Genomic DNA, 14,008 nt, shown 5'->3' with positions numbered 1-14,008 from the left:
TTGACCTTCTACTGATTTTTAACTAAAACCTAGAACATTGCTGGAGACAGAGATCACATTAAGAAATACAGTTTTTATATAAATCCTTAATTAGTCTGACTACTTAGAGCGTGGCATAGACTTAAATACAAGGTGGAATCATCTGAAAGTTTTTTTAACTTTCAAAATTTTGAAAATGCTGATCATGGCACAGAAATTTGATATTATGGAAATGCATTCTTGATTTTCTCTGATTTGTCATTTTTAAAATTCTTTTTATGTTTATAAGACTATGTATAATGTGCTTCATTTTTTTTTACTATTCCTTAATCTTAAGCAGATATTTGTATATTTTTGTTCAACTTTATCGTTTTTAAAGAGTCATACTTTGATATTAAACTGTATTCATTCATATTGCAGGTGAACCTGTCACAGTGTATCGTTTGGAAGAGAGTTCTCCCAGCATACTGAATAACAGTATGTCTTCTTGGTCACAGCTAGGCCTTTGTGCCAAAATAGAGTTTTTAAGTAAAGAGGAAATGGGAGGAGGTTTACGAAGAGCTGTCAAAGTACAGTGTACCTGGTCAGAACATGATATCCTCAAATCAGGACATCTTTATATTATCAAGTCTTTTCTTCCTGAGGTGGTTAACACATGGTCAAGTATTTATAAAGAAGATACGGTTCTTCATCTCTGCCTCAGAGTAAGTGACAGTGAATGCCTAGCAGTGAAATACATTTGAGTTTCATATTTTCACTTCTAAAGTATGAAAAAAAAGTCTTAGTTTGAATATTGAACAGGAGATTTTTCTCCCTTCTGTAGGAAATTCAACAACAGAGAGCTGCACAAAAGCTCACATTTGCCTTCAATCAAATGAAACCCAAATCTATACCATATTCTCCCAGGTAAATCTGTACATGTTCCTGAATCTTTTATTATTATGTGGATACTAGTCTTTTTTGACCTTCATTATTGATGTTGAATATTGTATTCACATACCCATTTTGCAGATCAATTTTAATTCTACTACCAAAACCACTAATATCTATATTTCATTTTTCATAAGATTTCTGGAAGTTTTCCTGCTGTATTGCCATTCAGCTGGACAGTGGTTTGCTGTGGAAGAGTGTATGACTGGAGAATTTAGAAAATACAACAACAATAATGGTGATGAGATTATTCCAACTAATACACTGGAAGAGATCATGCTAGCCTTTAGCCATTGGACTTATGAATATACCAGAGGGGAGTTACTGGTACTTGATTTACAAGGTAAATTTATGAAAAAACTTAGAATTGTACAATAGTTTCTCACCTATTCATATTATATGTGATACACAGAAATCTACTAATTTAAAAATCTTAGACCAATAGAAACTATAAAATAAGCAGATCAGTAACAACCATAACTTACTGCCACCAGAGCCTTGAATAAAGGGATCTGGCTATCTCAGTTGTTGTTAAGGTAATAGATACGTTCTGATAAGCAAAAACATGTGAAATCCCAGGTTCTATGCTCTGATGTTCAGCATTTATATTTTGAAAGTGTAAAGACTTTCTCTAAAGAGAACCCATAACAAAAATCTCTATTGTTTTTGGTATTTATGTTCTATTACTATGAACCAATCAACCTAAAAATTTAGTGGATTAAATAACCATTTTAGTTTGATTCCAGAATTTAGGTGGCATTGAGAAGGAATAACTCATCTCTGCTCTCACTTTGGAAGTCTTGTCTGATGGGAGACATTGGACAGCTTATGCAGCTTGACCTGAGTTAAAAGTGTCTGAGATCTCTTCAATATCAGCTGGATTCCTCATTTCTCCAAATGGTCTTTCCATATGTCTAGCTGGCCTAAGCTAGTGGTAGTTATAGATAGATGGACTTCATACTGGCTAGCCTGCTTCCACTAGAGAGAAAGCAGAAATTCCTCAAGGCCCAGAACTGACCAGCATCCCTTCTGCTGCTTCTCACTCATCGAGATATAACAGGCAGCCCACAACCAAGGGGAAGGGAAGTAGACTCCTGCACTTAAAGTGGAACATCATGTATAGAGGGAGAAAAAAATTGCTCATAACCATCTCAGTAGATAGACTCTGTCATATAAGTGGAGCAGCCAAGACTCAAACCAGCACCCATATTGGATGCCAGTGCCACAGGCGGAGGCTTAACCTGTGCCACAGCACTGGCCCCAAAATCAGACTAGATTTTAAGTCCTATAAGAAAATTGCTTATAATGCTTAATTCTCAGTGAATCTTTTCATTGTAGAGATAGAAGTATTAAGGATTTGTTGAAAATAGTTGGTATTGATTCAGTTCAGGAATGAAAATCTGTACACATAACCTTTTTTTAGTAATCAATGTATATTGAAGATTAGGAGTATATATACAGGTACAATGAGAATGCTGATGTAAATTATTAGTTAAGCCAATCCAATTAAATTTAAGAATAATTAAAATATATTCAGTAAATATCAGTTAATTTCGTTCAGGCATACAAAAGTAGTGAAGAAAACAAATTTTGTCATATCAATCACCATCAAAAAGATGGTGATTGTTTTCAGTTAGCAAAGTAATTATGATTTTTTTCTTTGCATAATTAATGTGAACCATTTTTTAGGAATATTTTACATGGTTGCTGCAGCAAATTAAATAATAAGAGAGATGTAACTGCTAGGCCCAGTACCTGCCCCTGAGTTAGTTCATTCATTCTTTCTCTCTCTCTCTCTCTTTCTTTCTTGATTTTATTTGTTTATTAAAAAGGCAGAGTTGCAGAGGGAGAGCCATAAAGAAAGGTCTTCCACTCACTGATTCACTCCCCAAATGACCCAATGGCCCCGATTGTTATTTTTTAACTTTTTAAATATTTATTTATTAATCATTTATTTGAAAGGTAGAGTGACAGTGAGTGAGAGACAGCGATATCTATCTGCTGATTCACTCCCTAAATGCCTACAACAGCTAGGGCTGGGCCAGACCAAAGCCAGGAGCCAGGACCTCCATCCTGGTCTCCCCATGTGCATAGCAAGAACCCAAGTCCATGGTCTGTCATCCACTGCTTTCCCAGGTTCATTAGCAGGAAGGTGGTTCAGAAGGAAGCAGATGAGTCTCTGGGACTGGAACTTGTGCTTATACCTGCTGTGTGACAACACAGAACCCCTCCACCACCATTGTTATTTTAATAATCGCTGCTTTTTTTTTTTTTTTTTACAAAAGATCGTAGTTAGCTAAGATCCTGCTCAGCACTGTATGAGTGCCCATTTCTCCACAGTTTCCCAAATATTGAGTATTCTTAATCTTCAATCTTTGCCAGTCTGTTGTGAAAATTAGTTTCTTATTTTCTGATTTTTCCCTTCTGTGAAATTGAAACATTTTATTATATTTCATTTAAATAGGTTAAATATTTATGATTACTCAAAACATCACTAGGTATTATTTGTGTGTGTGTGTTTGTGGCTGGGGTGAGGGTATGGCAGAATAGATAAGAGCTAGAAAGATTTTTTTTTTTTTTTTTTTGACAGGCAGAGTTAGACAGTGAGAGAGACAGAGAAAGGTCTTCCTTCTGTTGATTCACCCACTAAGTGGCCACTACGGCCGGCGCTGCGCTGATCCAAAGCCAGGAGCCAGGTGCTTCTCCTGGTCTCCCATGTGGCTGCAGGGCCCAAGTACTTGGGCCATCCTCCACTGAACTCCTGGGCCACAGCAGAGAGCTGGACTAGAAGAGGAACAACCAGGACAGAATCCAGTGCCCCGACCGGGACTAGAACCCAGGGTGCCGGTGCCGCAGGTGGAGGATTAGCCTAGTGAGCCACGGTGCCGGCCAAGAGCTAGAAAGATTTAACCAGACAGTATTTCTGGGGAGAGCTAGTGGTGAAAGAAGATGCTCACAGTTGAACTCTTTGTGTTACCTGAATGTTTTACATAAAATGTGTTACTTGTTGCTATGTGATTTTTTTTTTTTAAATCATAAAACACCCTTTTAAAAAGTTCTGTGGAGTATTCCTTCATGTACCAGATCATTCTTTGCTAACTAAGCATAAATGAGAGTAGATTGTATAGGCCTTTACAAGTAAGGAGATAGCTGCTTGCAGCCTTTTCCCTGTTGAATTAGAAGCTGAGTGCCTGCCTACTAACTTTTACATTTAAATCTCACATCCCAAGAGCTTTGTTTATTCCTGGTGGGGTGCTGGGATCATAAATCAAGTTACAAAATATGAAGAAAGAAAAATTACATCCTTTGAATAGTTTAAATTATAATGATGGATTATTTGCTATAAAATCAAGATTATTTTTGATTGTGCACATGTCAGTGTTTATATCAATTATATAATTTGTTTTTTGTCCTTTTTATGTGTACATAAAAAGGTGTGGGTGAAAATTTGACTGACCCATCCGTGATAAAAGCAGAAGAAAAAAGGTAATAAGTTTTAACAATTTCATTAGGGCATATTTTCATAATTTCAAATTTGCATTTCTACTTGCATAAACTACCTTTTTTTTTCTTTTAAACTAACAATTCTACAGATCCTGTGATATGGTTTTTGGCCCAGCAAATCTAGGAGAAGATGCAATAAAAAACTTCAGAGCAAAACATCACTGTAATTCTTGCTGTAGAAAGCTTAAACTTCCAGGTAAAGATTTTAATCAGTATAATACATGAATTTTTAGTTAAGTTGGCTAGTATAATACCTCATAAGGTTAGAGGTACAAAGGTTTGATTTAATGGCCTCTAATTATGCCAGCTTTAGCAAGTCCTTCATAAATACACATTGTTTGTTATAAATGGATCTGTGATTTCATTATTCATAAAAACATTTTTTCATTTAATACATCACATGTGTACAGGAATTGTGCTAGATACTGATGGTATAATATGAATAGACAGATATAGTTCCTTCCTTCATGCAGTTAAGTCAGGTGTTCACTGCTGACAGTGTTGCAGGACCAGTACAAAAAAATAAGAGTGCTATAGAATTGTAAACAGGTTACCAAACTCAGACTTGGAGATCAGAGAATGATCCTCGGGAACTGGTGTACTAGATTTGAAGGGTGAATAGGCTTTCAAGTTAGCCTGGCAAAAGTTAGGAAAGAATATTTCATAAAACAGGAACAGCAATTGCAAATATACTTATATTCTGTTATGATAGTAAACTTTGTATTTTAAGTTACACATTGTTGTTTAATTATAAATTACAGCATAAGTTTAGTTCTTTGCCTTTTGTGCACAGTTGAATCTCCTGTTTAAGTCTTTTTAAATTACTGCTGTCTGGGATTCACCCTTGATCTGTATTCTTTAAAAGTCCCGCTCATTAAGACCAGTAACTTCATAGTTAGGAGCCTGGCCTCAGGAGCCAGATTTCATGGTTCCACAAAGTGCCTGTATCATCAAGATTGTGTGTGTATATGTTTGTTAGTGTGTTTAAAGATGTATTTATTTATTTGAAAGTCAGAGAGAGAGAAAGAGATCTTCCATCCTCTGGTTCACTCCCCAAATGTCTGCAGTGGCCAGAGCTAGGCCAGGCCAAAGCCAGGAGCCAGGAGATTTTTCCGGGTCTCCACGTGGATGCAGGGGCCCAAGGATTTGGGCCATCCTCTGCTGCTTTCCCAAGCACATTAGCAGGGAGCTGGATTGGAAGTGGAACAGCCAGGATTCAAACCAGCACACATATGGGATACTGGTGCTGCAGGTCAGGTCTTTAACCCACTGTGCCACAGTCCTGGACCTGCTTTTGTTTGTTTGTTTTAAGATATATTTATTGGGGCTGGCGCTGTGGCTGTAGTTTAGTTATCAAAGCCTTTGCTATGTTGTCTTTTCATGCATGTACCACTCAGGAGTGAGTCTGGGATTGAGTGGGATTCACCCACAAATTTAGGGTATCCCTTTCTTCATTTTCCTCTTCCTATGATTTCCTTCAAACTCTGTGGATGTCAAGGTTCTTTTTATTTTATTTATATTTTTGTGCTTTAACTAGAAAGCCAAGATTTTAGCCTCTTTGTACTGTCATACATGTCTTTAAACGGGATGCACCTATGGTACTTAGAAGCAATGGAAGTGCCTCTTTGAGGCACCTATTCCCATTTCTTCTAATCATAGAGGACTTTTCTCAGGATTGTAGTTGATTGTCCTACAGACGGCTATGAGTGACTCTTCATGAATGAGGCTTGTCTTAGGATCAGAGGAGCAAGAGAAAAATTCAAAAGTCGGCATTTCCCTGAACATTGTGTACTCAACAGAGTTCCTCCACCTGATCCTCAGCTATAGAAAGTTTTAGAGCTTTTTCTGTGTACATTTACTCTACATTTACGGGATCAAGCTGTCTTCAAACCTAAGCCTAGAAGTAATAGAGGGGGAAAAAACTAGGAAGCTCACCACTATATATAGGTAATTGTTCAGGTTCTTCTTTCCCGGGTCTGCCTGCTATTTACTTTCAGAAGTTTCAGATGGTTATTTTATGTTTTCTTTTTCTTTCTTTCTTTTTTTTTTTTTAGATTTATTAATTTTTATTCCAAAGGCAGAGTTACAGAGGTAGAAAAGGAGAGACAGAGATTGAAGGATCTTCCATCTGCTGGTTCACTCCCCAGATGGCCACAATGGCCAGAGCTGGGCTGATCCAAAGCCAGAAACTTCTTTCAGTTATCCCACGTGGGTGCAGGGGCCCAAGCACTTGGGCCATCCTCCTGGGCTTTTCCAGGACATTAGCAGGGAGCTGGACTGGAAGTGGAGCAGACCAGACTTGAACCAGATGCTATATGGGATGCTGGTAGGCAGAGGCTTAACCCACTATATCACATCACCGGCCTCATATTTTATGTTTTCTTTGCAGAATTTTTACTTCTAACCAGTGGCAGAAATAGAGTGGCACGTATTTAGTTCATTTTAGCAAGAGCTAAAAATCGAGTTGAGATTATTTGTTCATGATTACACCCATTAGTTCACTACCTAATCAAGACTTGAACTATGGGGCTGGCACTATGGTGTTATCAAGTTAAGATACCACCTGTGGTGCATCTCATATGGGCGCTTATTCAAATCCCTGGCTGCTCTACTTCTGAACCAGCTCTCTGCAGATGTGCCTGGGAAGGTGGTGGAAGATGGCCCATGTACTTGGACCCCTGCACCCATGTAGGAGACCATGAAGCTTCTGGCTCCTGGCTTCAGTCTCACCCAGCCTGTCTGTCGTGGCCATTTGAGGAGTGAACCAGCAGATGGAAGATGACTTTCTCTGCCTCTGCCTCTCCTCCACTGTAACTACCTTTCAGATAAATAAATAAATATTTTTTAAAAAGATGAGCTATAATTGCATGTCTGTCCACTGATGTTTATACAATACAATTGCAAAGTAATTGTATTCTTTTGGAAAATATCCTCACCTGTCCATTCAAGAGAGACTTGGGCTCAGGAAGTACAGTGAAAGCAAGAAAGACCTTATGATGGGTTTTGCAAGATCAGGTGTTTGATGAGCAGGTACACCTGGATCAGTTACAGCAAGAGGTTTATATCCTAAGTTACAGGTCCCCTGGTTCCTCATTGGTTGAGTACTGTGGAGTATACAGTCTTCTGTCACCTAAGTTACAAAGTTACCTTCCTCATTCCTTCTCTGTAATTTAATTTCCTCTTGTGAATTGCCTACTCTATAACATCCTGTTTGCCCAGTGAGTTTTGCCACATCTGCAAGTCATCTAACAGTAATTTTCCATGCTGTACTGAAAATGGGCTGACATTTTCTCACAGTTCTTTAAGGCTGTACTGCTCATGTTATCAAAAATAATTCATGAAGTTATAAATACGTATTTGAATCACTTAAGGTAGAGTATTTCTCAGATTAAAATTAACAGTTCTTGTTCTGAGCGTCAGTTCTGTTCTACCTGGAGATAGAATTATCAGGCTATATGCATGACTATGGTTAGTTTAAATTCTAAATTTGGAATTACTGCATTTTGTTCTCTAATTTTACAACTGTTCGCCTATCTTCTATATGGCTAAATGATTTCATCATATCTCAAAGCTAAGCATTGTACAACTGATAATACCAAATTTATCAGAAAATTCCTGAGCTTCTGTTTCTATGTTCATTACCCTAAAACATCTTGACAGTAACGTGTCCATTCTAGAACTTTTGATTTCCACTACCTGTAATGACTAGTTTAATCTCATTAACGGTTACCCAGTTGCTCAGGCCCAAAACCTAAACTATCCATTTCCTCTTCTCTCGTCTTTCATATATAATCCATCAGATTCTGTCCTCTCTAATTCATCTGTGTCTCTCCTTCTTCATTGTCACTTTCTTGTTTCCTGTACTGCTGCCAGTTTCCTCCTAATGATAGACTTAACAGGTCTAACACAATAGTCATTTAAAAATACGAATCAGATTCTAACTCTACCTTAAGACTGCTTAAAACCATCCTGTAGGGGCCTGCGCGGTGGCATGGTCAGTTGGTCCTTTGACTGCGGTGCGGTGTCCTGTGTGGGCACCAGTTCTGGTCCTGGCTGCTCCTCTTCCTGTCCAGCTCTCTGCTGTGGCTTGGGATGGCGGTGGAGGATGGCCCGGGTCCCTGGGCCTCTGCACCCTCATGGGAGACCAGGAGGAGGCTCCTGGCTCCTGGTTTCGGATCGGCACGGCTCTGACCGTTGGGGCCGTTTAGGGAGTGAACCAGCGGAGGGAAGATCTTTCTCACTGTCTGTGGCTCTGCCTGTCAAATAAATAAATAAAATCTTGGGAAAAAAAAAATCCAGTAGATTCCTTTCACTGTAATCTAATCATTATTTCATTGTAATCTACTAATCGTGATGATTAATAGCTTGCGCACCCTAAATTGGGTCAGCAAATTCTTTGTAAGGGGCAGAGTAGTAAAATGCTTTAGGCTTGCAGGCTATGTGGTCTCAGCTTCTACCAGTTCTACCATCATAATGCAAAAATAGCCATAGACTAAACAAATGAACTTGGGTATATTCCACCAAAACTATTTGCAGAAACAGGCAGGAAGCCAGATTGGCCCACAGGCTATAGTTTGACACTTCTGGCCATTAACCTTTGCTTGACCTAATTTTCTAGAAGTCTTCCTCTCATTCACTGTATATAAACCATAGGGGCACTCCAAGCCCATTTCCTTCTCTCAGTCTTTCTAGCCTTCCCTGTGCCTGGAATACTCCTCTGAGAACTCTGATAGCTCGCCTCTCAATATTTAGGTCTTTACTCAGATGTCTATGTCCTCAGCTTTTCTGCTCTGCCCAGCCTATCTGAAGGAATCACCCTATACCACCTCCAGTCTGGCGCGCAGCACACATCAAGAAGTTATTTTCTTCAAACACATGTTCCTACTTATAGTGCTCCCACTTTGCTATTTCCTTGTTTTTCTTCACTCGCAAGAATATAACCTCCATGAGGACGGGGTCCTTGTCTTCCTTCCTTGCTCATTGCAGCATCCCCACATTTACATGAGCCAAGTTCCTGGCTCATAGTTTGTCTAATAATTATTTAATGAGTGATTTTATATGTGTAATATTATGCCTAATAACTTGATAGAAGGTAGATCTCTGACACATTTAGAGGAAAATCAATTTGAAAAATGTTCTTAATTCTACTTTTCTGAGCGATACAAGCAGTACTGACTTTTTTTTTTTTTTTTTTTTTTTTTTTTTTGTCTGGGGTGGTGACTATAGATCTGAAGAGGAATGACTATACACCTGATAAAATTATATTTCCTCAAGATGAGCCTTCAGATTTCAATCTTCAGCCTGAAAATTCCACCAAAGAATCAGAATCAACTAATTCTGTTCGTCTGATGTTATAATATTACTGAATCACTGATTTTGTTGACACATCAAAAATGTTACTATGTTACTTTTCCATTAAGAGGAAATTATTTGGTAATATATAAAGGTGTGGCAAATTGGATTTGCTGACTCCAGCACAGTTAAAAAGTCAATGTTCTTTTTGACCTGATTAAACTAGTCAAAAACGCGCTATAGGACTGAGCTGGCAATTAAGAATTTTAAAAAGTAGTGAAAAATTAGTATTTATGACTTTCTAAAGGGCTTTTTATAGCAGAGGATTTCATTTGACTTTGTTATGAGGGTGATCGTGCCCTCTCCTATGTGGTGCAATACCATTAACCAAAGTTAGGTGTCTGTGCACATTTTATTGGCAGCTGGTTTATTGCCATTGAACTAGAGAAATGAAGTCAGCCTTTTGGTTAAATGGCAGTCAAAAGTCTTCCTCGGTGTGTTTAGTGTGTTCCATGATGATGTCACTTGGTTCCCAACTCTATACTTGTTGACCACAAGAAAGAAGATGGCTTATTACAGTTCTGAATTCCCAGGGATATAAGAAGCCAGAGCTGAAGACCATTTTCTAAAGAGAGACTTTATTTGTGAATCAGGGTTAGGCTCCATATTTAAAGATAGAACCAATTTTTGTTAGAGCCCAAATTGTGCAAAAGTATTTGTTTGCTTGTTTTTTTTTTAACATTTTTTATCAAGTTACTGTTAAGTAGAAGAAAGCCATGGTAAACTGGTATGTCACCTAAATATAGAAAAGGAAGAACTCAACTCACTGTTCAAGGGAAATTGTCTTGTGAGGAAAGCTAAAGTACTTTTTCCCTATCTGTGTTGGTAGTGACAACCTGAAAGTTAGACACTTCTCCAAAGATTTTTATTAACCAATCAAATCAGACTGTAGACATGAACTTTTGCTTATATTTAAAATTGTGTTGGAACATCTGAACATGAATTTTTTTGTGATACTTATTTAAGAAATGAATTGAGTTGGATTATTATGTAATGTCGGGAGATTGCAATGCAACTTTATGCCAATAAAATGAATTTAACTGCCCCAGATACTGTTGAATATTCAACAAGAAGAAAAGCTTTTCATCTGACTAAAGTTTTATGCTTTGATATTTTTTTTCCTTTTTGTTTGTTTCCTAGGTACTAATTTTCATTTTTATTTGGAAGACAGCAGTAAAAAGCTTACTTGTATTAAGTAGTGTATCTCATAGATACAGTCAAGGCAAAAAGAGATAAGCTGTTTAAATAGTGTTTAATATTGATGGGGGGGAGAAAGAAAAAGTGTATTACTTAAAGATATTATACTATATACATTTTGTATATCATTAAATCTTTAAAAGAAATTAAATAAATTTATTCTTGTTTACAATTGTTTAGTGAGTTGAATCATTCTGAAAAATTATCTGACATTTTCAGAGCATGTGTTTTTAATGGACCATTTGTACACCCTTGCTTCTTGCTCCTCTGTCCTGTATAGTGTTTAATTTGATATTGGTGTCCTGTGTCTGTTTTTTTAAATGTTTCTTATTATGCCAGAAAAGGGAGATAAGGGTTTTGTTTAATTTTATGTTGATTATTTTCACAAAATGATAATTGTAGCTAGCTCTTATTTAATCTTGATAAGTAGCAGGCTTTATTCCAAGGACTTTACGTATATTAACTTATTTAACCCTTATATGACATAGGTGTTAATATTACCCTGTTTTTCAGATTGGAAAATCAAGGTGCTAGAGAGGTAAAGCAACTTTGCTCAGACTCTTAATAAGTAGCATGCAGCATGGCTAGAATTCGAATGCCCACAAATTGGTTTTCATCTGTACTCTTAAACCCTGTGCTATGATGAATCACAAGCATAGCGACCACTGATGTTTTCTGTACCATATCCTGGCCACTTTTCTGAACAAATCTATTAATGTTCTTGGTTAATTCTGGAAAGAAACAGTTTACTGGTAAACCACATTTCTCATCCCAAAGAAAGAAGAGTTGTCTCTCCTTAGATTATTGAAGTTCATTTTTATTTACTCCAGTTCCTGAAAGTGTCATTTGCTTAATCTCTTCTAATGTTTTTCTTCTCAGTTTCATCCCACTGAGGAGGATAAAACATGTCTTTCACCAAATTAATTCTTAAAATGTTGAATTCTTGGGGCTGGCACTGTGGTACAGCAGGTAAAGCCTTTGCCTATGGCACCAGCATCCCATATGAGTGCCATTTCTTGTCTTGGCTGCTTCAGTTCCCATCAAGCTACCTCTGGATGTGCCTGGGAAAGCAGCAGAAGATGACCCGGGTGCTTGGGCCCCTGCACCCACATGGGAGACCCAGAAGAAGCTCCTGGCTTCCGTTTGGCCCTAGTGCTGGCCATTGCTACCATCTGGGGAGTGCACCAGTGGATGGAAGATCTTTTTCTAACTCTTAACTTTCAAATAAATAAGTAAATTTAAAAAAAAAAAATGTTGAATTCTGCAAATGTTTTATTCGTATGTCTTCAATCAATGTATGTATGCCGTTTTTATTTTAGAAGCAGTGCATGTTGATTGTATTGATGTATTAAAAAAATTTAAATGTAAAGGAAAGTAAAGAAATTAATACCCTTTCAAACTCTCATGTCAGACTACATTGCTTTCATAGTTGTTACTGGATTATCTGTCAACCCCACTAGCTTGTACCCGTGGAAGAGAGAAAGGATCTTTATTTCACTGGGTAGGGACTGGTGTGGTGGTGTAATGGGTAAAGCCACTGCCTGAGATACCAGCATCCTGTATAAGCATCAGTTCTAGTCCCAGCTGATCCACTTCTAATCTGGCTCCCTACTAACGTGTCTGGGAAGGCAGTGGAAGATTGCCCAAGTGGTTGTGGCCATTTGGGGGATGAACCAGTAGATGGAAGATTTTTTCCCTTTGCCTCTCCCTCTTTTTCTAACTCTTTAAAATAAATAAAATCTTTTAAAAAATGCTTTTTTAAAATTCGAGTTAGGTCTCAGGTTTATACATTGTAGTTGCTCGTGGGGTTTTTTTTTGTTTTGTTTTTTTTTTTTTTTTGTTTTTTTTTTTTTTGTTTGTTTGTTTTTTGTTTTTTTTTTTTTTTTTTTTTTCCCTCTTGAAGATTTATTTACTTGAAAGAGTTACAGAGAGTTCTGTCTGCTGGGTCACTACCAAAATGGCTGCAACAGCTGGGGCTGGGCCAAGCCAAAACCAGGAGCCTGGAACTCTATCCAGATCTCCTGTAAGGGTGGGACCCAAGTACTTCAGCCATCATCTACTGCTTTCCCAGAAGCATTAGCAGGGAGCTGGATAGGAAACAGGACTATGCTGTGCTCCAGTATAGGATGCTGGTGTCACAAGCAATGGCTCAGCCTACTGTGCCACAATGCCGGCCCCTTGATTTGTTCTTAAAGTTTTTTTGTTTTTTTTTTTTTTTTTTTTTATAGTGAAGAATCTATTTAAGGCGCCGCGGGGAGGGCTGCGCGGCGGGGGACTCCTGCCGGCTCCACGAGCACTTTCTACTTGTGCATGGGCTTGGTTTCTACGAATTCTGTTCTTAAAGTTTTAATGTACAAGTTTCCCTGCCCATCTTTTTTACCTTCTGATTTTATCAGGAACTAACTTATCTGACTTTAAAAGTGTACCAAATTTGGGACTTCACTAAACTAGTTGTTAGGTCCAAAGGCTTGATCAAGGTGTTTGGTGCAGTAGTAGCATACCTTTTTTTTTTTTTTTTATTAACAGGCAGAGTTAGAGAGAAAGATCTTCCTTTTCTGTTGGTTCACCCCCCAAGTGGCTGCTACAGCCGGCACGCCAGCATGCTGTTCCAAAGCCAGGAGCCAGGTGCTTCCTCCTGGTCTCCCATGTGGGTGCAGGGCCCAAGCACCTGGGACATCCTCCACTGCCTTCCCAGGCCACAGCAGAGAGCTGGACAGGAAGAGGAGCAACCAGGACAGAATCTGGCGCCCCAACCGGGACTAGAACCCGGGGTGCCGGCGCTGCAGGCGGAGGATTAGGCTAGTGAGCCACAGCGCCGGCCCGTAGCGTACCTTTTAAAGTGCCAGGGTTCAAATCCCTGCTCCACTTCTGATTCCAGTTTCCTGCTAATGTACACCCTGGAAAGCAGCAGGTATTGTTTCAGTTGTTTTTGGGTCTCTGCTGTACAGGTGGGAGACCTGAATTGTGTTTTGGCTTCCAGTTTCACCCTTGCCCAGCCATGGCTTTTGCGAACACTGGGAGAATGAACCAGAAGACAGAAGATTAG

General features: G+C 38.5%; 1 protein-coding gene across 7 annotated transcripts in view; it reads left to right on the top strand.

The window, feature by feature from the left end:
* Positions 1–11,134, top strand: part of TRPM7 (transient receptor potential cation channel subfamily M member 7) — a 113,921-nt gene extending 102,787 nt beyond the window's left edge. For all 7 annotated transcript variants that reach the window (XM_070054172.1, XM_070054170.1, XM_017348018.3 and 4 more), the window contains 6 exons: positions 400–683; positions 803–885; positions 1,047–1,252; positions 4,344–4,395; positions 4,503–4,609; positions 9,640–11,134. In XM_070054172.1, coding sequence (XP_069910273.1) covers positions 400–683; positions 803–885; positions 1,047–1,252; positions 4,344–4,395; positions 4,503–4,609; positions 9,640–9,770 — 863 coding nt within the window. In that variant the 3' untranslated portion in view covers positions 9,771–11,134. The remainder of the gene's footprint in view (positions 1–399; positions 684–802; positions 886–1,046; positions 1,253–4,343; positions 4,396–4,502; positions 4,610–9,639) is intronic.
* The last annotated feature ends 2,874 nt before the right edge of the window (positions 11,135–14,008 follow it).

Source organism: Oryctolagus cuniculus, chromosome 12, assembly GCF_964237555.1.
Source record: "Oryctolagus cuniculus chromosome 12, mOryCun1.1, whole genome shotgun sequence".
Taxonomy (NCBI): Eukaryota; Metazoa; Chordata; class Mammalia; order Lagomorpha; family Leporidae; genus Oryctolagus; species Oryctolagus cuniculus.
This window is presented reverse-complemented; position numbering and strand designations above follow the sequence as displayed.